General features: G+C 53.5%; 1 protein-coding gene across 1 annotated transcript in view; it reads right to left on the bottom strand.

Annotated features, from left to right (window-relative positions):
• The window catches only part of Notch1 (notch receptor 1), a 47426-nt gene that overhangs the window by 3868 nt on the left and 15582 nt on the right, over positions 1–27976 (bottom strand). The window contains exons 3-33 of the mRNA XM_027422971.2: positions 24484–24746; positions 23585–23923; positions 20648–20770; positions 19923–20156; positions 19208–19363; positions 18871–19056; positions 18460–18573; positions 17585–17698; positions 17079–17312; positions 16890–17000; positions 15961–16153; positions 15329–15474; positions 15021–15134; positions 13137–13256; positions 12713–12865; positions 11810–12038; positions 11082–11283; positions 10144–10297; positions 9827–10011; positions 9253–9385; positions 8788–9045; positions 8591–8703; positions 7184–7755; positions 6578–6979; positions 5299–5447; positions 4195–4411; positions 3908–3995; positions 3652–3817; positions 2010–2305; positions 385–532; positions 193–290 (exon numbers count right to left, since the gene is read on the bottom strand). Coding sequence (XP_027278772.1) covers positions 193–290; positions 385–532; positions 2010–2305; positions 3652–3817; positions 3908–3995; positions 4195–4411; positions 5299–5447; positions 6578–6979; positions 7184–7755; positions 8591–8703; positions 8788–9045; positions 9253–9385; positions 9827–10011; positions 10144–10297; positions 11082–11283; positions 11810–12038; positions 12713–12865; positions 13137–13256; positions 15021–15134; positions 15329–15474; positions 15961–16153; positions 16890–17000; positions 17079–17312; positions 17585–17698; positions 18460–18573; positions 18871–19056; positions 19208–19363; positions 19923–20156; positions 20648–20770; positions 23585–23923; positions 24484–24746 — 6010 coding nt within the window. The remainder of the gene's footprint in view (positions 1–192; positions 291–384; positions 533–2009; positions 2306–3651; positions 3818–3907; positions 3996–4194; positions 4412–5298; positions 5448–6577; positions 6980–7183; positions 7756–8590; positions 8704–8787; positions 9046–9252; positions 9386–9826; positions 10012–10143; positions 10298–11081; positions 11284–11809; positions 12039–12712; positions 12866–13136; positions 13257–15020; positions 15135–15328; positions 15475–15960; positions 16154–16889; positions 17001–17078; positions 17313–17584; positions 17699–18459; positions 18574–18870; positions 19057–19207; positions 19364–19922; positions 20157–20647; positions 20771–23584; positions 23924–24483; positions 24747–27976) is intronic.

Consider the following 27976-nt stretch of genomic DNA (forward strand, 5'->3'; position numbering starts at 1 on the left):
ACAGTGACATAGGACATCAGTTGCCACCTCATCCCATCTCCTCTGCAAAGGTGGGCTACTTTATCTGCTGTTGTCCCAGCTCCCAGCCCCCACACTTGGGAGGTGTCAGAAGAATTAGCTGTGTCCAAGACACTCTAATACTCTAAGTGGTCCCTATCATGCCCCTATGGTTAAGGCAGTCCTTTTGCTTACCTTGTTGTTCTGCATGTCTTTGTTGGCTCCGTTCTTCAGGAGTACAACTGCAGCATCCACATTGTTCACTGCCGCTGCCCAGTGCAAGGCCGACTTGCCTGGAAAGGAAGCGAGGAGAGGAGAGTAGGTGAGGGCCAGACAGATCACGTAGTGGTTGATGTTCTCAGAAGCTGGGCTGTAGCTTAGGCCTACCTAGGTCATCCACAGCATTGACGTCTGCATGCGAGTTGATGAGGTCCTCCAGCATGCCCTCCACGGCCAGACGTGCAGCCAGGATCAGTGGGGTTGTGCCATCATGCATGCGGGCATCCAGATCTGTGGCTCGGTTCCGGAGCAGGATCTGGAAGGCAGGGAGGGATTCAGTCAGAGTGATCCAAACACAAGCTGGTATCTCCAGGAACCAATGCCTGGATTAGGCCCAGCTGTTCCCATGACTCAGATGAACCCCTGTGAAATGGGATGCCATGGAGCTACATTCAATGTGCAGGAGGGGCTAGAGTTCCTACCCCAACCCCTGGAGATGCTGACAACCCACTGTGACCACATGTGGCCTCACCTTATGGTCATGGCTACCAGAAACACTTCTAGGTTAAAGGAGTCAAGCTTCTACCATGCATGGGGGACAGAAGGGACGGGAGGGGAACCAGGATGAGAATCCCGTTCACAGCCTACAGTCATACGTGGAACTGCTAAGCTACCCTGCTTGAGTCCCAAGTGGGAGGAGTGGGAAGGTGATCTGAGTAGGGACTCAGCTCTGCCTAGATTCCTGCAGGGCAGACACAGATCTGTCTGTGCAAGCAAAGCAGGCCATGTGTACCTACCCCAGGCTCATCTTATCCTGAGGCTGATCACAGCCTCTCTTTGCTATTTTGAAACAGGGTCTTTCTATAAAGACCAGGCTAGCCTCGTGCTTACAATCCTCTCAGATTCTAGTGTGCCGGGATAACAGGTGTGCACTGTCATGTCTGGTTTAATTTTTTCTGCAGACTGACAATATGTTGCTTGAGTAAGAAATGATTAAATGGGGACTGGAGCATCCAGTGGTTAGGAGCACTGGATACTCTTCCAGAGGACCCTGGTTCATTTCCCAGCAACTACACAGCAGCTCACAGCTGTCTGTAACTCCAGTTCAAGGGGATCTTGTCTGCTCACACAGACATATACACAAGCAAAACACCAATGCACATAAAACAAAAATAATAAACTTTTTTTTAAAGAAATGATTAAATGGCAAGCTTTTTGACGCCTGGTCTATGCCCCATTTGAACCCTGCTCCAGGGCGGCCTAGAGGATGGGATATGGTACCTAGGGTCAATGGCTGGCAGCATGAAGGAGCAGCTACTAGGGGTGGTCCCTGGAGACCCAGGCAGCTAAATCTCTAAATCCATCCTGGCTGGCTTTAGGCTTCCAGGCAAAGGCCAGGACCAGCAGCCTCTAAAGCTCTCTTCCTGCCGCCATGGGCTATGCCTACAGCCACAGATGAATGGGGTGGGACTAGGTTGCAAAAGCTATAGCACTGGCCTGGGGGCCTCAAGTCAGGCCATAGCCTTTAGACTGGAGGGTCTTACTGAGGGTAGGGAAGCCCTGCCTCACCCTGTAGGTTCCTTAGAACCACCTTCAGCCAGCTTGCCCAGAGAACACAGGTGGGGCGGGGCTTGATACCCTTTGTAACCTAGACTTCCTTCACTGTGCAGTTCCAGTACAGGTGCCAGCTGTTCCTGCACAGTCACGCTTGGAATTAGGGCTTGTAGGGCCCATGCCAGCCAGACCACTGCCCCAGATCAGGTAACTGGCCCCAAGGATGCAGTGCTGCCTACCTGGAAGACACCCTGCGCATCTGCAGAAACAGCTGCATGCAATGGGGTGCGCCCCATGTTGTCCTGGATGTTGGCATCTGCACTAGCCTCCAGCAAGCGCTTGGCAGCATCTGAACGAGAGTATCTGGCAGCCAGGTGGAGGGCAGTCTCCCCTGTGCGGTCTGTCTGGTTGTGCAAGCTGGCACCCTGGTAGATGAAGTCGGAGATGACAGCAGGTGCATCTTCTTCTTCTTCACTATTGCCTGTCTCAAGGCCCCCTCCACTGCAGGAGGCGATCATGAGTGGTGTGAAGCCATCTGCAGAGAGGAGAGACAGAAGTGAGCATGGAAGGGGCGGTATCAGCCTTGGGGAGGGTCAGTACCCAGCCACGGCCAATGGCAGCCCTGCCAAAGCCTTCAGGTCAAGGGACAGCTGTAGGGGACAGTAAGCCACACCTGTTAGAAGCTGGCTACAGGTGTGCCTGACCACGCCTGTTAAGGCATGGTCAAGGCGAGGTCAGGATGATGCCGGATAGGCTCTTAAGGGGCTGAGAGCACATGGGAGGCCCCTTCTCTCTGGCCTCACTGCTTTGCTGTCCCTGGCACGCTCTGGCTTGTGTTTGGCTGGTGTTTATCTGAATAAAGATATCTTAACCATACAGACTACGGATCGGTTCTCATTATAGACAGCTGTGTGGACAGACACACCTCTGAGCACCTAGGGGTCCGTTGAAGTTACCCTGAGTTGGCCTAGTGTAGCTACCAACCTGAAGAGATGGGGTGATGCAGAGCCCTCCAAGTTTTACTTCCTGCCCAGGATACCCTTCATTGAGGACCCATTCAGGAAAAAAGACAAGAAAAATGAACTTAAAAAGTCACCATTGGGCAATTGAGATGGTTCAGTGGGTAAAGGTTTTTGCTACCAAGCCTGCCAGCCTGAGTTTGATCCCTGGGACCCACATGGTGGAAAGAGAGAACCAACTCAAGCAAGTTGTCTTTCTGACCTCCACGTGTGCACTACGGCACTCAAATAAATAAATGCTTAAAAATAAAATAAAATGAGTGCTAGAGAGATAGCTCAATAGTTAGAGCACTGACTGCTTTTCCAGAGAACCTGTGTTCAATCCCAGCACCCATATAGCTGCTCACAACAATCTGCAACTCTATTCCAGAGGATCCAGTGGCCTCTTCTGGCTTCCATAGGCACTAGGCATGCACATGGTACACACACATATGTGTAGGCAGAACCATGCATAACATATATATATATATATATAATATATATGTACATATATATTATATATACATATATGCATATAATTTTCAAAGTCATGGTGGTCACACCTATAATCCCAGCACACTGGAAGCTGAGACAGAAGAATCATATTTGGGGTTAGCCTGGCCTACAGAGTAAGACCCTGACTCAAAAAACAAAAGGAAAAAAAAAATCAACACTTGAATGTATTGCAAAGCAGCATTTCATGAAAAAGTATACTGTGGAGGCAGCAGGACACTGGAGTTTAGCTGGTGCTGCTAGGCAGAGTCATTCAGTGACCCAACCCTTCTCAAGTCCTACTGGCCTCTAAGTCTATGCTAGGTAAGTGTGTGTGTGTGTGTGTGTGTGTGTGTGTGTGTGTGTGTGTGTGTATGTCCAGTGGTCTTACCAGGTCCTCGGACATTGACATCCATGCAGTCAGCATCCACCTCACCCTGAGGCGGTGTTGGGGCCATGGCAGACATGCGCAGGTCAGCAGCATCCAGGTGCTGTTGGGTCCACTGCCGATGGTCCGTCTGATCATCCAGGTCAGGAACAACAACTGGCTCCTCAAACTGAATTTGGACAGAATAAGCAGAGCCTCATCATTTGTGGCCCAGGTGGGAAGTGTCACCCAGGGAAGCCTGGGAGCCTGCTGGACTTACCCGGAACTTCTTGGTCTCCAAGTCTTCATCCCCCCACTCGTTCTGATTGTCGTCCATCAGGGCACCATCTGAGGCATTCTTCAGGGGCCTGAGTGAGGGGTGGGGAAACTAAGCGGCTGCTCCAGGAAATGCCCTGTAGCCATAGATCATATGGGCGCCCTCTACACGCAGATGGGCTCAGAGTGAGGACAGGAAGGGATGGGCCCATGGGCTTACAGGAGCGAAGCGCCCGCCACCCACCCTGCCACTCACTGCCCCGACACACAGTGGGAGCAGTATCCACTCACTTGAGGCCGACAGAGTCCTCGCCGAGGGGCTCTCTCCGTTTCTTCTTGCTGGCCTCTGACACTTTGAAGCCCTCAGGGAACCACAGCTGGCCATGCTGCCGCCGGCGCTTGCGGGACAGCAGCACCCCACAGCCCACAAAGAACAGGAGCACGAAGGCAGCGGCTGCCAGGTACATGAGGTGCAGCTGCGAGGGCAGCGGAGGCTCAACCGTCTCACCTGCGGGCAGGGGCGGCAGGCAAGCACCCCACGTCAGGCGTGGTAATGCTGTGGGCCGGCGGGGGGCGGCGGACTGGCTCCACGGCCAGTGCCTCCTCACCCACTCTCCTCCATCCCACCCCCCAAAATAAGGTCATTTTCTACGTGATTAATCAGAATTGCAAACTATCGCTAAATTCTCTCCTGCACCAGCCGATCTGTCTGGAGACAGTGCTCACTTCTCCCCTTTCGAGGAGGAGGATTAGCGAACTTCAAATCGCTGCGCTCGCATTGAGCTGTTAAGACAAAGGATTTAGGGGGATTTTCAAGATACAAACTTCAACACTTCACATGACACCGATCAATTCTTCTCTCTCTCTCTTAAAAAAAAGCAAAATAAAAAAAACAACCCTGTAATGATTTTGAAATAATACCCAACAAAGAAAAATCAGGGATAAAGAATGGGGAGAGAAAAAAGCTCCCCCAGACTTTCTGGTATATGTATACATCTAAGCTTTACCTATGGCTGTCACCATCCACAGGGACGGAAGGCCATCGAGAAAATTCCAGAAAAGCACTTCCTGAGCTCTGAATGGCAGCTGGCATAAGAAGTGAGAGACCGCCTGCCTGTGCTCCTCCCAGACAGACTATCTCCATTCCTGAAGAAGCAGGGCTGAGGAGTAGGGCACTCAATTAATTTTTTTTTTTTAATGTGTATGGGTGTTTTGCCTGCATGTATGTCTGTGAACCCTATGCATGCCTGGTGCCTGCAGAGTCAGAAGATGTCAGACTGGAGTTACAGATAGTTATAAGACACCGTGTGAGTTCTGAGATTTGAACCCCAGACCTCTGTGACAGCAGCCAGTGTTTTTAACTACTGATCCATCTTTCCAACCATGACCACTTACTCTTTACAGCCTCGATCTTGTAGGGGATATTGAGGTTGCCAAGAGAAGCAAGAGCGCCCAGAAAGGCAGCCACATCGGTGGCACTCTGGAAGCACTGTGAGGATGACTGTACACATTGCCGGTTGTCAATCTCCAGGTAGACAATGGAGCTGGGAACACACACATCACACTGAAATCAGATACAGCGTAGCATGCTGCCTGTACACCAGCTCTGACTCCCTATCCTATCACCCTGACCCAGAGAGCATATCTGACAACAACAGCCCAGCAACTGGACAAGTCTCCCTGCAGCCTCAGTGTTTAGCACTCAGCAGGGGTTCTTCCTACTGCCCAACATGTTTTTCAGCCTTGCCCCTTAGGTACCACAGCACCCCTTTCTTCACCTCAGAGAAGAGAATGTCCTCAGGCACTCAGTGCACTCTTGAGAGCAGTAACCTGGTGCCCCACAGAAGTGCAGGGACGGGTTGTGGGTTATTCCTCAGAACTCCCCTAGGAGTGGCCGGAGACAACAGCAGGCTCAGATGCTAGAGAGCTGAGACTCTCATGGCAGCCGAGTCACCCACTCTCAGTCATGGCCTCTCAGACACAGGATTCTAATACAGCTTCCAGGGAACAACACATTTCTAACTTTTACTGCGGTTCCATACCAAGGAAACCAGGACTAGAAACTGCTGGGGTCAAGAGACACCAAGGAGCCACCAGGCAGATGCCCAGCATCTCAAAGAGGAATAGGTGGCAGGCTCCTGGAACCCACAAATTCAGGGTATGGGGGTGACCAGTATTGCAAGGACCACATCAGTCCTGGCTGGTGCTTCTCTGCCTGTTCCCAGGTGGCTCTGTGCAGCATCCATGAGATGCCCTTATTTGTGCCTCCTCATTGCCACCCTCAGCTCCTCAGCCTTCAAGGCTCAGCAACAGTGCCTTTCTGCATTTCCCCACCCGCCTCCTCTGCAGTGTGGATAAGGAGGCTATAGAGACTGAGGTGCCGGCTTGGTCTAGGATGATTTAGCTCCAGGGACCACCCTGGAGGCTTTAACCAGCTTGGTCCTGATTAAACACCTAATACATAGTGGAGCCTCAAAACCACAAGCTGGGCAAAGAGTGAACCCTGCCAGGTACCTAGAGAGAGGTGGCCTCCACATTCCAGGTCCTTTTTGACCATAAAGTAGGGTGAATAATACCTCCCCAGAGTTCACCTCCAGGGTTGAGCTGGTAACAGGGCCCAGGAATGCACTAGGAAACAGCCCACAGAAGCTGGATCTGGATGGAGCTCACTCACCCTCTGATGTCCATGGGGTCCAGCTCCCTGCGCTGGCGCCCCCCATTGGTGCTGGGAAGCAGTGAAGAGGTGGTCCAACCCACTGCAGAGCGCTTGATGGGGTGCTTGCGCAGCTCTTCCTCATGGCCGTAGTAGGGGAAGATCATCTGCTGGCCTTCTGCATCACGCTTGAAGACCACATTGGTGTGCAGCACGTGGCTGAGCTCCCGCAGGAAGTGGAAGGAGTTGTTGCGTAGCTGCTCAGGTGGGAGCAGCACCACCAGCACCAACGTGCCAGCTGCCAGTCGCTCAGGCACATGGTCTGCACAGTCTAGCCCATCCCAATCGCACTCGGCACTGTTGCAGCCCTGGTCACAATGGCCGTCACTGAAGTGGTCCTTGCAATACTGGTCATACAGAGGGCTGAGGGGTACAGGACACACTCAGTCACATCCCAGCCTTGTGGGCCTCACACCCACCCTGACTGGCCCAGACCTAGGAAATGTGCTTGGTGTCCCCTATGGGGAGGGATAGACATTGGCCTCATGTTCCTGGTATTTGTTTGGTTCTTCCCCCCGCAGCTGTCTGCTGAGCCCTGGGACTCTGAAGCCACCGAGCCTTACTTACTTGCACTGTCCCTCGGTGCGCTGGCAGTCGAAGCCATCAAAAAGGCAGCTGGCTGAGTTGCACTGGCTGTCACAGTGGCCATCACTAAAATACTTCCAGCACTGTAAGGACTGCGTGCAGTTCTTCCAAGGGTCATTGAAGTTGAGGGAGCAGTCACCACCATCCCAGCCACATGCGTGATTATTGCACTGCAGGTTGCAGACCTTGTTGCCTGCATCTTCCTGGCACTCAGGCAGCTCGCAGGCCTCCTCAATCTGTGGCGGGGGAATGTCGCGCCCAGCACCACCTGTGAAGCTGTAGTCCAGGATGTGGCACAGCAGCCCGTTGAATTTGGCAGGGCACAGACAGCGGTAGAAAGGGCTCTCGGATGTGGGCTCACAGGTGCCCTGATTGTAGCAAGGGTTACTACCCACACAGGGGCTGCTGGCTGGGAACTGGCACTCAGGGCCAGTAAAGGAGCCCAAGCATAGGCAGGTGGGACTTCGTGGGCCTGAGATACATGTGCCACCATTGAGGCAGCGCAAGCTGCCACAAGTGCGGGCATCATTCTCACACGTGGCACCTTCAAAGCCCTGTGGTGGTGGAGAGAGGATGGTGCATTAGAGCAAGGTGCTAGAGTTCAGGAACACCATGCACCCCATCCTAGGCCTGGCCACATCTCATGACCTATGAAAGGTGTCTATGGCCTTTCCGAAGTAATAAGACCCTTTAACATCCTCACCATAGAAAGGTCAGGATTACCACAGGCTTTGAAATGGAGGGATAGCTAAGAGGGCAGAATCCTAGATTTTAGAACCATGAAAAACCAGGCTGACACTGGTACATTATATGTGTATGAATTTCTGAGTGTTAACACCAGAGCAAATACTGTACCTCAGTGCCAGCTATAAGTGTGATCCTCAACACCTTCCATGCAAGGTGGTAACCATAGGAAATGGCAGGCAGGGTGGGGACTTGGCCCTCCTGATAAGTTCTCATGCAAACCTAAAACTGCCTCAAGATGAACATTTATTTAAAAACAAGAGGCTGGGCTGGGACTCAGGGGCAGAACATTTGCCCAGCATGTGTGAGGACCTAGGTTTCCAATACAACATAGCAGGAAATAAACTTTTTTTAAACACGGACTTGCCCTGTAGCCTAACGTAGCCTTAAATGCAGGACAATCTTTTAGCCTCAGCCCCCAGAGTACTAGAATTACAGGTATGTATGTATTATGCCCACTCAAATTTTAAGAATGAACTGGGAGAGTGGGCATGAGGAAGCATGGGGCTTGATCCCTAGCCTTGGCTAGAAGCCTTCAGGCTAATCTACCCTGGGCGTGGGACATGTCCACCCAATGTAAAATTCAGGGGTTCTGGCACCCTTAGACCTGGACCTTAGCAGCTGCACAGGGCCAGGGGCACCTACCGCAGGGCACCTGCAGATGAATCCGCGGGCAGTGTTGGAAGCCACAGCACAGACACCCCCATTCTTGCATGGTTTGCCCCTGCAGCCGTTGATGACTGACTCGCAGCGGCGTCCTGGATGAGAAGACAGTAAGGAGCTAGCCCTGCCACCACTGCCTGTCCACCCAAGGCGCCTGCCCACCTGCCCAAGGCACGCACCAGTGTGGCCAGCCCGGCACTCGCAGTGGAAGTCATTAACACGCTGCACGCAGTCTTGGGTGCCTCGTGGGTCACAGGGGTTGGAGAGACACTCATTGATGTCACCCTCACAACGTTCTCCGACGAAGCCTGGTGGGCAGGTGCAGCTATAGCCACCCACCTGGTCCACACAGGTGCCATTGTTGAAGCACTTGGGGCTTCGGGAGGCAGGGTCAAGGTGGGGATGGCAGTCATCAACGTTGATCTCACAGTGTACACCTGCAGAATGACCATGGACACTGTCAGAGGACAGTACTGGCTGTTTTCTGTCCTGTGTGGTCCAGCACAGCAATCAGTTAGGAGAGACCCAGGGGAGGTGGCACAGTGCCAGCAGAGCCCATCTTCCTACTAAGATTGGCCCCACAAGGCAAGATGGAGTGAGCTCTGGCTGGATCCTAGCCACACCACCCAGGCCCCCACTCTTACCCTGTGTGCCCCTGGGGCAGGAGCACTTGTAAGTGTTGGTCAGATCAATGCAGGTACCCCCATTTTGACAGGGCTGGGAGAGGCACTCATTGATCTCCTCAGAACAGTTAGATCCATGATAGCCAGCGACACACTGTAGAAATGACACAGACCACAGCTCAGCTGGAGTGATAGTATCATGTCCCCCACCTATGATGCAGGCTCACACACCTAGTTAGGCTTACACTGGCAGCCCTGAGGAGGGGCTTCACCCAGAAGAACCCAGGTAGGATCTCAGTAAATTAAAGTCACTGTCCAAAATGGGGAGGGACAACACCTGGTCCCACAGGGGTGAGGTCTTGTAGCACATGTTAGGTAGCATAAAACTATCTAGAAAAAGAGTACCCAAGCCACTGCTTGTCATGTTCCTCCTCCAGCACATCTGTAATGTGAATGGATCCTGTAGGTGTATGACACCTTGCTCTAACAAGACACTGGGCTCAGTCTGCCATGATACACCAGCTCCCAGCTCAACAGCCCTCCTGTAGCAACACTCACACCCATACCCTCCCCTCAACCCCAGGACGGTCCACACCTTGCAGGAAAAACCACCCAGGTAGTCAGTGCAGGTGGCTCCGTTCTGGCATGGGTTAGGTGAGCACTCATCCACCTCATCCTCACAGTAGCTGCCCGTGTAGCCTGCCTGGCAATGGCAGTAATGCTTGTCTTCCTCATCCACACAGAGGCCTCCATGCTGGCACAGGAGGGTGACATCGATGCCTGTGGGGACAAGATGAGAAGGAGCTGAGGCCTGGGCTGCAACTTCCAGGACTACTGTCCATGTCCTCCTGTGACCTGGTAGGCCTCACCTGGGTTGAGCCAGGGCAAGGACAGATGGGCTGGACCAGTTACCTCGTTTCTGTGCAGCCACCTCGCAGGACACACTGAGCACATCACAATTGAAGCCAGTCCAGCCGCTACGGCATTCACAGTGGTACTGCGTGTTGGTCTGCCAGCACTTGCCACCATTCTTGCAGGGAGCTGAGTCGCACCAGTGCACAAGGTTCTGAGGAGACAGGCAGTGGTCAGCTTCTTCCCTACCAAGCCTGACTGCCAGGGACACTCTCCTGGCCTGGCCCTGCACTGAGTAGTGCAGTGGTTCTCAACCTTCCTAATGCTGTGACCTTTCAGTTCACAGCCATTAGTTCCTGATGCTGTGGTGAGCCCCAACCATAAAATCATTTCACTGCTGTTTCATAACTATAATTCTGCTACTGTTATGAGCTGTAATGTAAACATCTGATATGCAGGATATCTAATATGTGACCCCTGTGGAGGTCGTGATCCACAGGTGAGAACAACTGGAGTAAGACATTCTCTCCTTCCCTCACTTACTCCCTCATCAGTTCAGAAAGAATGTCACTTAAGAACTCCCAGGCACAGAGCTCACAGACACCCCCTGTGCTGGGAGCAGCCTGGGACAGGGTCCCATGTCTCCTTTGCTCTCCTTCAAGGCCCTCTGCAAACCTAGGCCATCTACTGCCCTCCCTTGGACACCCTCCAACAAAAGTGATCACTGCCCCCAGGGTGCTTTGGATAAATGACCACATATGTACTCCACAGAAGCAAGAGCCTGGCATCCTCACCCCCCTTTCTCCCTTAGAAACACCCATTTTGGCATTTTCCCAGAGGATGAGTCCACTCTGGCCCCATAAACACATGATGACACCTGGGAGCCCTCTCTGCTTCTGTTTGTCCCTGGCCCTCTGAAGCTAGAATAGCCTAGCGCTGGGCACTGGGCAGTGGAGAGTCCTAGGCCTTCTGGGTCACACCCTGCAACCTCAGCTCACCTGGCAGTTGAGGCCAGTGTAACCCTGTGGGCAGGTACACTTATAGGTGCCATAGCTGTCTTGGCAGGTGCCACCATGCAGACAGGGCCGTGAGTCGCACTCATTGACATCATACTGGCAGTAGCTGCCCGTGAAGCCAGGTGGACACAGACAGGTGAAGGAGTTGATACCATCCACACAGGTGCCACCATTGAAGCAGGAGCTGGAGGTAGACAGGAAGCAGAGGAGAGTGAGTGTACTAAAGTCCTTGCCTGGAGAAGGCCACTCTATGCCAGCCTGGCTGTGACAGTCACATTATGATTAGAGATTTTACAGCATACAGGTGCATGATGGTTAAAAAACAAACAAAAAAAATCAAGGGCAAAATCAGAATACTATAGGAAATACATCACAAACCAAGCATGAGATTGACATTTAACATTAAGCTTCCTGGCAATCAGGGCAAAGGGGAAATAAGATGGATTACAAAGCTCCTGTTTAGTAGGAGGCTGGCTAGTTCACCAATTCCTCTGGATAAACTTCCTTGTTCTAAGTCACTGGAGGTCACAATGGCCCTTTTAGGAGGGACACTGCAGTAAAATGAACAATGCTGGATTCAACTCAGTAAGTGCTGAATGTCCACTGGGTCTGAGCAAGACATTTGCTGAAGGTGCCATGCTGTTAGTCACTGTGTGCCCTCCACCATCCATCCCTTTCCCTGCCTCACCTCAGCTGAGGCTGGGACTCACCTCTCGGTACAGTCAGGTGTGTTATTTTCGCAGTGGATGCCATTGAAGCCTGCAGGGCAGGTGCATGTGTAGCTGTCCACACAATCGGTGCAGTTGGCACCATTTCTGCAGGGATTACTGGCACATTCGTTGATGTCCTCCTCACAGAAGGCACCCTGGAAGCCGGGCAAGCAGTCGCAGAAGGCCATGTTGATGCCATCAGTGCAGGAGCCCCCATTGTGACATGGATCTGAAGGGACAGATGGATAAGCCTTAGGGTAGCCAGGGCTCACACCATGCCTTTGGTGACACTAGAGTCAATGGGGCCACTCACTCCAGGCTGATCCCAGCTCTGAGCCTGGGCTCTGCTCCACACACATTCCTTCCCTTGGCCCCAAGGCAGTGGGGAGACAGAAATTCAGCCAGCTTTACAGACAAGTCACGGGGAAATCCATCCTCCTATACACACCCTGATGGTGCCAGGTAGACCCTCAATCTCTCTAAATCTTAGAGGATGAGGGCAGCCCCAGTGGGTCCTGACAATGGCCAAGTGTCAAGGTTGAGTATAGCCAGGCCCCATGCCATCATCATGAAGTGCCTGGTGCCTCTGTTCCATGTCATTCAACTGGGTTGGGCAATCTATCTACAAAGCCTTTTGGAGCCATTCTGGTCAGCCCATGTGAAGTACACAGTGGCGCTCAACAGCCACCTCCTGGCCTGTCTCTAGCATCTGACCTGTTTCGTTCTAGGCAAGGCAGGTGGACGAAGCTGAGGATGTAGCTCTTCACAGCCCTGCAGCTGACATCACTGACTGTTGCTGATCGCTGGGACTATTTTCCCACCTCAGATTCAGCAAACCCCTGTCATGTGTGCCTAAGGGGCAGACACCAAAAACTTGGGTGGGCAGAGCTGGGTACCACTTACTGGGCCGGCAGTCATCGATGTCACTCTCACAGTTGCGACCTGTGTAGCCAGCCTGGCAGAGGCAGCGGTAGCTGCCATTGGTGTTCTGGCAGGAAGCACCATGGCGACAGGGGCTCTTCACACACTCATTGATGTCAATCTCGCAGGTTTGACCTGTGAGGACAAGATTCAATTGGTTACCCTACTGCTGTCCTCTGACCTCTGCCCTGAATCTCTGGGGAACAGAAGGCTACAAAGTCAAGATGGGAAGGGCCATTCAAGTTTATCTTCTGCTTTTAGAACTTCTCAGAGCAGGTGACTCAGCACCTATGGGCTCATCTCTGGAGACTGGAGCCTACTCCCTCCTGCCCTGGAGGTGACTGGGGTCCCTTGACTTCCCACCCACCATCCCTGTCCCAGTCTGGTGGGACTAGGCAAGCCTCACCCTGCCAGCCTGTGGGACAGACACAGGAAAAGCTCTCGTAGTCCTCAGACTCCTTGCACACACCACTGTTTTTGCAGGGGCTGGTGGCACATGGGGCCAACACCACCTCACACGTGGCTCCTAAGGAGAAAGATACGTAGTAGAACCCAGTGGGTATGACCCATAGCATCTCCCATAGAGAGGGGGGAAAAAGCATGGGGGCCCTGTATGATTGGCCAGACAGACTGTGATCCTGGGAGGAGTAATAATCACAGACAGGAAGTTAGAGACAAAGCAGAAACAAGTCTCTCTCTGAAGCCACTTTTTTTTTTTTAAGTGTATGGTATGTGCATGTGGGTGTGTAAGTGCACATGAGTGTGTATGTCAGGTGTCTTCTATCAACTCTGCACTTTATTTCTTTGAGACAGAGTCTCATTGAACTGGAAGATTGTCATTTCAGCTAGGTTGGCCAGCCAGTAAGCTCTTAGGATACATCGGTCTCTGCTTCCAAATGTTGGGGTAACGGGCATTTAGTAGTGCCCTGTTTTCATGTAACAGATCTCATGTTTCCATAGCAAATACTCTTCTTTCATGAGCCATCCACTTAGCACCTGAAGCCATCTCATCTCCCAAACACTGCAAGATGAAGCCTGGTCCTTGCCCAACCAGAAAAACCTCAAAACATACTGTTAACATACTGTTAACAGGTCGTTTTGCCTGGTGAACCATGGCCTGCTCCCCATTCCAGGAAAAGCCCTGCCTGCAGATGATCCTGAGGCTCTAGGGAGTGCATGGGGGAAGACTCACACTAGGAAGTGAATCTGATAACCGCCTGGGGGAGCCATGTGCACCCACTCTCCTTGTAATCCGGGCTAGCTTTCCTGTTTATGGCTATAGCTGGCTCCAGAGCTGAGCAAGGAAGCCTTATCTTCCTTGTCTCCCACCATGTCCCCAGCCTGCTGGTGTAAGTCTCCAGGGCCCCCCTAACTCTATCGGTTTCCACGGTGACCTGGGCAGACAGGAACTTTGACAGAGTTTCCGACAATTGTGCAAAGGGAAGCAGGAAGCAAGCCAGCAGGAAGCAGGTCAGCATGGCTTGACTCCTCCCGCCAGGCCTGATAGCAACAAGACCTAGAGGGACATGGGGTGTGCCCAACTGCTGACAGCTTCCTCACTGACCAACACAGGAGACAAAATCCAGGCCCTTTAACTTTTGTCAAAAAAAAAAAAAAAAAAAAAAAAAAACCAGCATCCTGGTCACCAGCTGCCAGTCATCATAAAACAGTAGCAGGGACCCTCTATCTTCACAGACCCAGTTGGGATGTCCAGAGCCCAGCAGCAGTAGCAGCACGAAGCCACAGTATCCAGTGGCAGTATTGGGAACTGCAGGGTTTGGGGGGCAATGTGGCCATGGCTTTCATGTTCAATGCTTTGCTCATCTCTCCTGCAGGGGTCCACTTCTCGCCATTCCTCAGGCAGTGCCCATGGCAGGAGCTGCTTCTGTTCATCCGAACAGAGGGCTCCTTGTCTCCTCACACAAAGAAGCTGCCATCAAAGGAATCTCAGACGGCAGAGGAGGGCAGCCAGGCCCCTCAGAGGCACAGGCGAAGTGGACACTGATCCATGTACTGTCCACCAGCCCCCTGGGCTTCCCTGGAGGAGTCCAGTGCTCATCTCACTCCAAGCTTGCCAGATAAACACCCGGACACACCCCCCCCCGAGTTTCCTCTCAGGCATCATCTATGTTTGCTCATCCGGTGACTCTATCCCCAGGTCCAGGCTCAAGTGCTGCAGAACCTAAGGCTCTCAGCAAGGAGCAGAACCTTCTAAAATGCCTGGTGGTCCCATATTCTTTCAGCCTCACTAGCTACCACCAGAGCCCAAGCACCCCTTGGCTGCTTGTACCTGTGTAGGGCAGAGGACAGTTGCACTTGTACCCAGCGACATCATCAATACAGGTCCCCTGGTTCAGGCAGGGGTTGGAGGCACACTCGTTGATGTTGGTCTGGCAGTTAGGGCCTGGAAGAAGAGGAGCAAGAGTGGTCAGGCCTGCACCTCTCCCCTGGGCATTTACTCTGGAGAGCCAGAGGCCCAGCCTGAGGGACACCAGCAGCTCCTGTCTGTCAGATGGACCAAGGGGATGTTGTGGGTTGTACTGCCAGCTCCAGGTCACCAGGGAGGGCCCATTCTGCCATGTCACCTATCACACTTACCACTGAAGCCTTCTCGGCAGGTACACACGTAGCCACTGGTCATGTCTTTGCAGGTGCCACCATTGACACAAGGGTTTGACTCACACTCATTGTTGTTGATGTCACAGTTTGTTCCACTCCATCCAGGGGCACAGTCACACTTGTACCTACACAGAGGATTGTGTGTTGCAGTCTGGGCTCAGAGCCCTCCTGACAGACACATCATCTACTGGGACACTCTTTTAAGGTGAACTGGAGGTACCCACCTTGCCCAAAACAGTGCAAGGGTTCCAGATTGGAACAATGTGAACTTGATAATTTACTGACCTTCCGTGTAAAACTTTAATAGCTTAAATAAAAGACTTTAATAGTCTGTTTGTCCATGTCCTGTGCCCGCCCCCCCACACACACACCTGTCAAAGAGTTTCTGTCTGTCCTTATCACAAGTATCAGAAGACTGCTTCAGTTACCACAGTGTTTTTAGGGTACTGTACTTAAGGTCTGTATCTTGAGCTGATGCTGACTAATGAGGACACAGCCTGGGGATGCTGGGGGCTGACCTCAGGACCACTGGTCTCACAGGAGCACACATCCACCCAGCCTGTATCTGCCCCAGGCTTCTATCTGGTACCTCCCAGGCCAGCCTGACATACCCATTGAGGCCATCCCGGCAAGCCCCGTGGATGCAGGGGTTACTGTTGCACTCGTTAACCTCAGACAGGCACGTGGGGTCGTGGTAGCCCTCAGGGCAGCGGCAGGTGAAGCCAGCGATGCCATCCTCACAGGTACCCCCATTGTGGCAGGGGCTGCCTGCACACTCATCAATGTTGACGTTACACATGCTGCCTGTGGGTGGGGAGGGATTCAGACACCAGGCCTGCCACCCAGAGCCCACCCCTCCTGGAGCTGGACCTTTCTGGGCCTCAGTTTCCCCATGCAATTCTGTGAAATTCTGAGCTATGGTAAACTTCTTTATGTAGCAATGGGTCTCCTGTATTCCAGTCTGGCCTCAAACTCACTAAGAAGCTGAGAATGACCTGAACTTCTGATCCCCTTGCTTTGAAGGTCAAAGTGCTGGCGTTACAAACATATGCCATTGCATCTGGTTTATGTGGTGTAAGACTAAACCAGGGCTTCATGCACGCTAGGCCAACACCTTACCAACTGGGTCATTCTTCAATCCAGTGTTACTATAGTCTTGAGACCCATTCTCTTCTGCTGTCCTCCCAGGGTCCCTCTGGTTGGCAAGACCCCTGGGGCCCAGAGAAGCTAAGGATCCAATCAGAACTAAGGTTGTCAGAGGCAGAACACATGCCCAAAAGCCTGGCCTCAGAGGTCAGGCCAGTTTACTGGGTCATCAGATCTCATGTGGCCAGGGCTGACACTCACAAGAGACAGAAGGCATGTGGAGGCCATCCACTCTTTCTAACAACTCCACTGGTTGGCAGCCCAAGAGCTAGAAAGTGGCAACCCAGCTTGTGTTATTCAGCCCTTGAACCCCTGCTGACCCCAGAGTCCCTCCCAAATCTGACTCATCTAACAACTCTAAGGTTAACCTTGACCTCTGACTTTTGTCATTCACCTGTGTAGCCTGGCTCACAGGCACACTCGTAGCCATCAATCTTGTCCAGACATGTGCCTGAGTCACAGGGGTTGCTGGCACAGTCATCCAAGTTGATCTCACAGTTGGGTCCTAGGGTCAGAGTGACATTCGGTCAGCTTTCAAGACTAGCTTTGCCTTTTCTACCCATTGCCAGTTCTGGCCAGTCACCTGTGGTTCCCTTGAGGCATAAGCAGAGGTAGGAGTTGTCACGGTCCTGGCAGGTGCCCCCATGGCGGCATGGCTGGCTGTGGCACTCATTAATGTTGGTCTCACAGTGATGGCCTGTGTAGCCTGGCTGGCAGAGGCAGGTAAAGGTGGCCACACCATCCTTGCAGAAACCATAGTGACAGGGGTCAGGGTCACATTCATCGATGTCTACCTCGCAGTGGGTCCCTGTGTAACCTGGATCACAAGAAGGATGGGAATAGTTGAGCTTCAGGGACAGTTATTACCTCAACACTCAGCTGGCCACACATTGGGAAACCACTGAGCAGGCCCAGGGTCACTACAAGGTCACTGATGGATGTGGAGGTGTCATATACCCTGAGATATTCTCATTACTCCTCCCTGGAGTCAAAGCGGAGCTAAGTTCCTGATCCCCAGATTAGATGACTCCAGACTAAGGCCTCCCCAGTCTCCTGTCCCCTTCCCTAGGTCCCTTACTCCTCTTGTACCTTCTGTGCACACGCAGGTGTAGGTGTTGGGCCCATCCAGACACTTGGCACCATTCTTGCAAGGTGTGCTTGCACACTCATCCACGTCATACTGGCACAGGTGCCCGCTGAAGCCTGTGGCCAAGTGAGAGGAAATGGTCATATCTGACTGTGTTCTAGCCCCTTGGTTGTTACCCACAAACCCTACAGTTAGTTGAATGCCTGCCTACATGGGATCCCTACAGGATGCTTTGGCCCAAGATACAGCTGACCTTCAGGCTTCTACCGGCCCCTTATATCCTGCCTCTTGCACCCTATCCCTCTGATCAAAGCTCCTTGTTCAGCACTGCTCAGTGACTGCCTCCCTGGCCCAACAGAGGGTCCTTTTTCCCCAAACCGCCTCTGGTTGCTATGGTTACAGCTGCACTAGGCTGTGAATGGGGTTCCCCTGGCTCAACCATGTCGAGGATGGCTGATTTACATCTCAGAAAGCCCAAGGCCTGGTCCAGCCCTGAGACAGGCGAGGCACCTCACAAGGCCCCTCCATCCCCTCCTCAGTTCCTCCAAGTCCTTCCCAGCCCTATAAGTCAGATCACACTGTGTCCTCACTCCCCATGACCATCAAGAGTGGGCATGGGGAAGACAAGGCAGATGGGCTCTCCTATCTCAGGAGCACTGCAGATCCTGCCATCCTTCCCCCCTGTAGTAAATGTTTTCTGGTGCCAGGCTCCCTACATCTCAGTGTGGGCTCAATGCCCACTGTTCACTCAGGTGGAGCTTCACCTTTGAGGGAGGCCTGAAAACATCCTGGTCAACTCGAAAGGTAAATTCTTCCCTAAAGTAGTCTGGGAAGAGATCAAGAGGACACAGGTCCTGTCGTAAGTTGGTGGCCTCACCTTTGGGGCACTGACACAGGAACTCGTTGATCTTGTCCATGCAGTGGCCATTGTGCAGGCAGGGGCTGCTGGCGCACTCGTCCGTATTGATCTCACAGTACACACCCTCATAACCTGAGGATGGATGATGGTAAGACTAAGGATAGCTTCAGTAGGCCCTACTAGAGCCCCCTCCCCCAGCTGAAGACTTGGGACAGAAATGATCCTCCCTCATATAGCCCTAGTATGCCAGCCCACTGTGGTTCATGTCTATATCTGCTCTGGGCACACTCTCTGCTTTGTCCTGTTAACCAAAGCTCAGTTTCCCAGATGCTGCTAACCTTGACTGAAGTGTTACTTGAAGCTATCCAGCCTTGACTCAAGTCTCCCTGCTCTTGGCAGCCCCAAAGGTGGGAGGCAGCACAAACATACCTGGCATACATATACACTGGAACTCCCCAATTTGGTCCAGGCAGGTGGCATCATTCTGACATGGGTTAGAGATGCACTCATTGACATCAATCTCACAGCGGGGCCCCGTGTAGCCCTGTAGACACTGGCACTCAAAGGAACCCAGTGTGTTGAGGCACTTGCCCGCATGCTCACAGGGGTTGGCACCTGGTGGGGGAGGCACAGATGAGGGCTGATCTGGCCTTCTGGCCTCCAGATCACCTGTAGTGCTGCAGCTGGTGGTTCTCCAGGACAGGTCACATCCCCCACATGACAAGCCAGGCTGTTCCCGCTGCCTTGCCATTGCGTTTGCACCTACCCAGAGCACATTCATCCACGTCCTGGCTGCAGGCTGGCCCCGTGTACCCAGAGGGGCAAGTGCAGATGGCCTTGCCATTGACAGGATTGGTGTCGCAGTTGGAGCCCTCATTGCAGGGGTTGCTGATGCATGCATCGTTGAGGTGGCACAGCAGACCTAGACAGGGCAGCTGTGGTGAGTGGCCATTGCTTTTCCCTACCCTGTTGCAGCTGGGCCATCTTCACCCAACACCCTGAAATGAATCCCTGTGACCCACTCAAGCATCCCATAATGTGTCTTGTCACCAGTATGCCTCTCTATCTAGCAAGGCCCACCTGGTCATTGCTAGAGGTGCCAAAGAGCCATAGCTTTTTCTGTTTGTTTGTTTCGTTTTGCTTCTCCGAGACAGGGTCTCTCACGTATTCCAGGCTGGACTCAAGTTTGCTATATAGCCAAAGAAGACCTTGAACTTTTGATCCACTGTTCCCTGAGTGTTAGGTTGATAGACATGTACCACTACCCACACAGTTTATTTGGCACTGGGAGTTGAATCCAGGCCCCTATGCATGCAAGGCAGGCACTCTACCAACTGAACTGAATGCCCAGCCCTGGAGCTATCTACGTCTGAGTGAAACTGGTCCCTGCCACCTCACTCACAGTGTCCCGGGTGTGTGTAGCCAGGGATGGTGAGCCAATCAAGCTCACCTTCTCCTGGGAGACTCTCGAGTACACTCACCCGTTCGCCCATGTGGACACTCGCAGTAGAAGGAGGCCACACGATCATGGCAGGTGGCACCCTGGAAACAGGCAGCACTGGCACAGTCATCAATGTTCTCACTGCAATCCTCGCCAGTCCAACCGTTGACACACACACAGTTGTAGCCACCATGGGTATTGTGGCAGGTCCCACCATTCTGGCAAGCGTTGGGCATGAGCTGACACTCATCCACATCCTCTGTGCAGTACTGACCTGCGAGGGCCACAGGACCATCAACCTCAAGAGATGCTACGTGCTGAGCTCCCTGCCCTGGACTGTGGGGCTGCAAGCCACTCTCTCCAGGAAGTCTTCCTAGCTGGCTTGTGCAGCCAGCACACATCACCCCACTCTCCAGCCCAAAGGGCTGTCATCTCATGGCTGTCTGAGTTTACCATTAACCAGTGAGCTCCCCTGTGGACAGCCTTGTATCCATCCCTGGGCAGCTTGTCCAGAGTACTAGACTCCTCTCTGGCTCAGTGCTGAGGATCTGATTCTGGAAGTGTGCTAATAGCCCAGTGGATGCTGAGCTGTGCTGACTCTGAGTGGAGGCACAGGAGCTGCACTTTGCCACCAGTCTCCTGGGTCACCCTGGGTCTTCCAGCTTGGGCTTCTCAAGCATAGAACAGAGCTCAGACCTTCACATCACTCCATTGTTTGCAGTTTAGCTAGCAGAAGGCTGCCCCGTGGAAGGCCCATGTACATACCTGTCCATTCCGGTGGGCAGCGGCAATTATAGGTATTCACACCATCCACACAGGCACCTCCATTCTTGCAGTTGTTTCCTGGACAGTCATCCACATTTTCTTCACAGTTCTGGCCAGCAAAACCTGTGGGACAGGGTCCATCAGGTCAACCAAACCTTAGGGGCCTGCTGAGGAAGTGGCTTCAGTTTCTGGCTGGGCCTGCAATGTCCTGCTCAGAACAAGGCATCTATCTAACCCTCCGTGGCCTCCCTGTTTCTGTGTCCACAGGTGACAGCTCCTCTCTACAAAGTTGCCATGAAAAGGGCTGGCTAAACAGACAGAGATCTAGGAACATAGTGTTCTAGAAAGTTCTGCCACAAAACCTCTAACAGAGTCTCTGATGACTGCACCCTGGGGTCCTCTACACTAAACCAGTGTGGCAGCCACGAGTACCTAAAGCTGCTGGAGCTGAAACTGGGGCTTGGGAGCACTGTGCTGGAAACCAGAGTGATGGGACCCAGGCAGGCCTGCTGAATCGGGACCTGTGAGTCCTTCTCCTCAGAGCACAGCCAGGGCACATGTCTCTCCCCCACAGGCTAAAGCAGCCCATCTAGCCTGGGGCTGGGCCCCGAGGTGTGGCTTGCAGCGTGGCCTTCATGAGGGCCTCCTCAGCAGCCAGTTAGCTATTAATCTCCTCAACTCCCGCCGGTTCAATGATCAACCCAGAAAGGCGAGTCTGGCAACAGCCAAACCTGCAGCCAGTTACTAATTAACACCCTCTCTGGGGATGCCTTTGAAGCCCTCCTGCCCTTGGAGAACCCACCTGTTTGGCTCCTCCACAAAGATTCCCCTCCACCACACCAGCTTGTACCACCACAGCAAAAAGCTGGAGGCTGGGAAAAGCCAAAGTGAAGAACAAATGCTTGTCTGGGTGGAGGAAGAACCAATTTGGAGCCTAGTGCCCACCTAGGGGTCAGCAAGACCAAGCACCATGTCTCCCTGCCTGTGCAGAGTTTTATTCTAAGACAGGGCTAGAATTGAGCCTGGAGGTGCCCTGGGCAGTGCAGAACGATCTCGTTGGGGGAGAGGACAAGACAGCATAAGTCCCACGCACAGCCTGGATGGAGCCTCCGCTGCCTATACAGCATCCTCCAGGGAAATAAGGCCTGTAAGAGCATGGAGGAGCCAAGTGGGGCTCAGCGGGTACACAGGAGCCAAAGCCACTTCAGTTCCCAGTCAGAGCTCCCAGGGCTGAGTTCTCTCCTGACCTTAGTGCCCTGTATCTCCTTAGATCATGCGTCCCTCAGGGGACCTGGTACAGGGCTACCTAAGAGACCAAATGATAGGTATAACTGAGCCCTGACTGAGTCCCTTCAACAGCAACTTGGGCAAATAATTCTCACCTCTCCTTACTCTGAAACAGTCTCCATGCAGGGTACTGGGTGTCCCGTTTTTTTAGGGGTGACCCACATCAACCTCTGAGACCCACCAGTTATTGTAAGTAGCCCTTACCCAGCCCTTTCTCCCCTCCTGCCCACCTCCCAGCACCCTGAGTTGACCCCCACCCCCCCACCTAAGGTGGATTGGTGCCAGCTCCGTGCACAAGCTCCTTGGACAAAGCCACTTTGTCCCAACCCACATGGCAGACCCACCATTATAGCCTCTCAACCCAGGTTCTAACGCCCGAGGTCTTATCTGGCCACCAAGAAGGATCTGAACCCACAGCTCTGGGGCCTACTGAGCATGAAGATTCTGTCCCAGCCCTCCAGAAAGCCTAGCTAGCCACAGAATGTGTACATAGCTGTCTGTTACCTCCAAGCTTGCCCAATGACTTTCAGGAAATGCACAAGCCAGTGTCTGCACGCAGAGTCTTGAGGCTGGCTCTGCAAGCTCAGTCAGGGCAGAAGGGAACTTCCCTTTTTCAGGGGGTAGGGTGGCCCCAGGGTTGCAAAGGGGGTGGGGTGGCCTGAGGTTACCCCCAGCAACCAAACATATTCCTGTTTCCTGAGCCCACTCTCCCTTCCTCCCAACTGCCTGGTATGTGGTTGAGATGAGGTCTCAAATCTCTGAGTTACCATCCTTAGAGAGGCAACAGAAAGGACTAGGGCTGGGCCAGCAGGCCCCACCCCTGCAGAGACAGCTAGCCCAGAGGGAAGAGCACTGCTGAGAAAGTGATGAGCAATTCTCAGCCCCTAAGGTCCTCAAGGCCCTTCTGCTCAACTTCCATGCACCTCCCCCTGCCCCCCGCCCCCCCCCCCCCCCGCCGCCAGACAGGGGAAACCCCAGGGACTGCCCACAACAGGGTGCTCTCCTGACATACATAGACTCACATGTAAGTGCCAGGCAGCTCAGGAGTTTTTGTGAAGGCAGGCTGGCCCCAGCCCTGAAAGGGTGTTAGGCGGCCAGGATCAGGGGAGTTTCAGGATGAAGGGAGTACTAAGGGAAGCCACCCTTAGCAGAAAGAAGGCTCATGCAATCAGCTGTCAGATCTCAGCAGATGGCCCAGACAGAAATGGACTAGTGGGGCCTGAAGTGTGTAGTGCCACTGAGAGGGTCACCTGGCTTCTGGTACCTCTACCTATTTTGTTTTTTTAAGTGCATTGGTGAGAGAGTCAGAACCACTGGAACTTGAATTACAAACAGTTGTGAGCTGCCATGTGGATGATGGGAATTGAACCCAGGTCTTCTGGAAGAACAGCCAGTGCTCCCAACCGCTGAGCCATCTCTCCAGCCCTGGACCTGCTTTTATACTACTCCTAAGGCTCCCTCCAAGGACACCTGCTCCTGAGAACCATGCCCAGTCTGCCAAGCTCTCTGCTGCTGGCCTTCTCCAAACTTCCTCCTCTACTCCCTCCACAAAGGGTATGATCCCTTTTCTGCGCCCATCTGGCTTGACAACTGAACATGCACGGCTATAAACATCCAGACCAGAGGCCAGCACACTGAGATGGGACCTACCTGGCAGACAGGCGCACTCGTGGGTGGTATCTCCTGTAGGGCGGCAGGTGCCCCCGTTCTGGCAGGGTGAGGGGCTGCAGGGCACGTAGGGTAGTTCACAGTGGGGACCAGTATGGGTGGCACGGCAGACACAGCGATAGGAGCCGATCTCATTGTGGCAGGTGCCTCCGTGGCGGCACAGCCCAGGGTTTTGGCTGCACTCGTTAACATCTTGCCTGCAGGTGGGGCCATGGAAGCCAGGTGGGCAGCCACAGATGTATGAAGACTCAAAGGGCAGGCACTGGCCACCATTGGCACAGGGGTTGGAGGCACATGGGTCAGCTTGCTGACATGACTTTCCTGGGGGGTGGAGGGAAGAGAAGGTCAGCTGTAGCCAGGGCCTCCCTATGAGCCCATGGCAGATTTGGACATCATGGAGGCACCAACAAGGGATGATTATAAGTACCTGCTGCAAAATGTGAACATCTTTCTACACACAGAGGACTGGAGATTACAAGAGACCAAGTGACTGCCCAAGGACAGAGATAGGAGTAGGAACGGGTAGCCTAAAATTTGTACCTAGCTGTCTCCTGGACCCCACATATATAACCAATGGCAGCTCAAAGCATCCTCGCAAGGAGAGAGTAAGACCAGGGCTGCAGGAGGGCTCCCCCTTTGCTCACAGAAATAGTGAGGGTTCGGGGTTCTGGGATAGTGCAGCCAAAAACCAGACAGTTCAGGGCTGGAAAAGGGCCAGAGTTCCTAACCAAGATTTTTCTAGATAGTCGATCTCTGCTTATCTCTGAGCCAGGAGAAAGTGTGGCATACCAGAGTATCTCAAGTCAACATGGATAGTATGGTATCCTGGACTATTATAAGGGTCCCAGCCATGAAGCTCACAGCCTTCTTACAGCCCTTACCTGACCATCCTGGGGGACAACGGCACTTGTATTCTGTGAGAGTGAGCAGGTCACAGGTGCCCCCGTTGCGGCAGGGGTTGGCTAGGCAGGCATTGTCCAGAGGTGTCAGGCAGAGGGGCCCAGAGAAACCCAGGGGACAGCTGCAGGCATAATTCACAGTGCCACCATGTTCCACAACATGGCATGTTCCAGCATTCTTGCAGGGTGTGCTCAGGCATGGATTGGGGTCCTGGCATCGTTGGCCCACGAAGGGACCGCTGCAGCTGTTGGCAGGCATAGAGGGCAGTTAGTTCCCCAAACCTCCTTTCTGTCATGGCCACAGCTATTCCCACCCTGGGCAACAGGTACAACTGGAATCAGGTTCTAGAACAGAGGTGCAGTGGCTGCTTGGTGCTTGGGCAGAGGTTCTTGAGATGACGAAATTTCTGGAGCGTGAACCAGTACCTCGGAGGCGCTCACTTTAAAGCAGGTACTTTCATGTACTAAGTGAACTTCACCTCAATAAAAAGAAATAATAACAACTGCTAATTGGGGCCAGGGTAGAGACAAGACCAGCTTAAATTTCAGACCAGGAAGATTTCAAACCTGTGGGTCTATACTTGCAGAGAGCCATGGAGAAGGGGCCCCTGCAGGCTCAGCAGAGCCCCCAAGGAGGGGGGCACTCTGTGAAACTCTCATTTGGGAGGCTGATCTGCTTTTCTCTCCCAGCTTCTGTCATGAATATGCATCATCTGGGTAATAAAAGAGTTCACGGTTCCTTCGACTTTCAAACATCAATAGCACAGTAAACGCGGGAAGCGGAGCAGACTGGAGAGTGTATGCGCTTTCTTTCTATTCAGTTCCTGCCCTGTAGCCAGGGGGCTATGCCAGGATGCAGACTGGCGCCCACCCTCTACAACTCAGCTCCCAGACACAGGTTCCTCATATCATACTCCTGGCAGCAATGGCACCCCCTCAAGGGACAAATTAAATTTCCAGACACAGGTTCTCTGTACGCCCAGCAGTAATAGCGCCGTTCTCTAGCCCTCCTCAGCCCTTTGTGGGCCCTCTGGTGGGCTGAGCCTGCCCCATCTCCACACAGGTGGGGAGTTCCTGTCTCCATGCTTAGACTCACTGGTTCCCGGAAGGGACAAGCTCAAGGTCCACCACTGCCCCAGCCACTGCCTTAACCACCTGCCTGCCATAAATTCCCAGACCCCACTCCTGCCCCACCTCCAGGCTCCACACTCCCAGAGAAGGCTCTGGGAGCAGCCAAGCCAAGCTCTTCCCAGAGGCAAAGGCTCTGAGGCAGAACGTGCTGGCTGACAAAGCAGCCCCCATGGCGGGGTCACAGCCAGGTTCTGGGTAGACACAGCCCCTACCAACACAGCCTGCCCACTGGGACAGACCATCCCTTGATCCCCAAGCACCCAAAGCGGAGGCTGTAGCCTGCCCCACTCCCCACCTCCAGTGCCAGCCAGCCTGCTGGTCTCCACTTGCTTCTCAACTGCTATTTATAACCAAACCTCTATGTGCGGGTGGCCCCAGGAGAGGCCTCCCCACTAAGAGCTGCTGGAGGCAGCTTGGGGCCTGGGGTCAGGTATCTCAGCAGAAGTACTGGGAGGCATCTGTCCTCTCTGAAGCCTTTCATCTGTGTCCATGGCTTGGGTATGGAAGACACAAAATGGCCACTCCGGCGACCATCTGTTGCCAGAAGCCAAAAGTCTCAAACCAACTGGCTTAAAGAAAACAAATCACCCCCTCCCCCAGGGAGTTAACTCAAGCCTTGGTTCCTGCACAGCATGGGAAGTGTGTGTTTGGTGTGTGTGTGTGTGGCAGGGGGAGACATCTGGCTCCTCCTGCATGGGGTATCCTTGAAGGGCACCTCCCCACCAGTGACCGGCCACTGAGATTCACACCTGCTTCTCTGGGGCACCTAGACTCTGGCAGAGCCACACTTGGGGAGCATAGGAGGCATTTGCTACTCATGGATCCAGTTACCAACCGGCTGGAGAGGCCGCTGGGAGCCTGGGATCTGCAGGCTGAGGCTGGCCCCTAGAAGCAGCCCTCGTCTCTGGATCAATGCCCCTTTGTCGGGCAGAGTTGGCCTCAGCCCACTTGGAGAAAAGGTTTTTTTCTTTCCCAGCCACTGGTGAAGCCGCAGGGGAGGGGGTGTTGAGGGACAGAGGGAGCTTCATCTTCAAAGCCAAATGGAGCTGCCGTCCACCCATCTCTGCAGAGTAGGGGAGGAGGGAGCTCTTGGCCAGTGAGACCAAGGCTCCAAGAGGCGGGAAGATTTCCTTGGGTGGGAAAATGGGGCAAGCCCAATGCCATTTTGGGTCTCCAGCCCTCAAGCAACCCCCTGTCAGGTTTCTTAAGGTAAAGACACTGAATGTAGCCAAAGGCTTCAGATCTGCTCACACTCCTCTTCCCCTGCAGCCATGGGCTATGTTCTCTATAACACCCTGAATAGGAACCACAATGGGAGGACTGGGGGAACCCGCCTAAACGGGATGTACACTTGCCAGCGCGGCTGTGTTCTGCTGGACCAGCAAAGGGGGAAAATATGGCCAATAAATCAGGCGCCGGCAGCATGGACAAAGGGCATCAGGGAGCAGGTGCGTCTGTGGAGGGGACAGCTGCTCCTGCTGGGTGCGGCCAGACGCCAACCCCAGCGGGTGGGGCATGAGCTGGGGAGCTAGTGGCCAGGGAAGCTCCTCCGTGGGGGAATGTGGTGACTGAGAAGGCCCATTGTCCGCCGCACTGCCACCATTGGCTTGGGAACACCATAGTGCAGGCATGTTGCCTAGCTGGGCCTACCAGGGTGAGGCCACTGTCCACCATCACCAACATACCACAGCTGGAAGACCAGCAAAACTAACTGGATGGACCATCCCTCAAATGCCTGGAGCCAGGTGGCAGGGTCTAGCTCAGGGGCAGCTGGGGAGAGGGGGAAGCTGGAAGGTCCTTCTCCTCTGTCTGTGCCCTGCCTGTCTGACCTCTGTACCACCTAGCCACAATCTTTCCTCACAGCATTCAGGTGTCCCTAAGATGGTAGAAGGGATCTTGAGGTCACAGCTGGGCTACAGCCAGGGCCGCAATCCCCAGCATCAGTGGCCATTTGTTCCTCGATGCTGTGGTTGAGAGCAACAAAAAGGTACCTAAACCCTGCATGGGAAGCTGTAGCCAACAGTGTACACTCACTGGGAAGTCCTTAAGCACCAGATCAGAGCCTCCCTGAGGGACCTAGGATGTCCTCTGCTTCCCCCGAGTCACCTCCTGTCAAGGTAGCAGAAGGACCCTTCCAGGACTGAAAGGTGGGACTTCCTCAGGGCAGGAGTGTGTACTGTCAACAAGATGAGAATTGCCTGTGCTCTGCAATGCTCTGCCACTCAAGGCTTCCCTCAGTGGGAACCTGGCCATGGCAGGTGCACCCTCTTTACTTCCTTCTTGAGGCTTCCTTAGGGAACCTACTTCTTTCTCCTCTTTGCTTCTTCTACATCACATACCAAGG

The sequence above is a fragment of the Cricetulus griseus genome, chromosome 6, assembly GCF_003668045.3.
Source record: "Cricetulus griseus strain 17A/GY chromosome 6, alternate assembly CriGri-PICRH-1.0, whole genome shotgun sequence".
NCBI classification, from domain to species: Eukaryota; Metazoa; Chordata; class Mammalia; order Rodentia; family Cricetidae; genus Cricetulus; species Cricetulus griseus.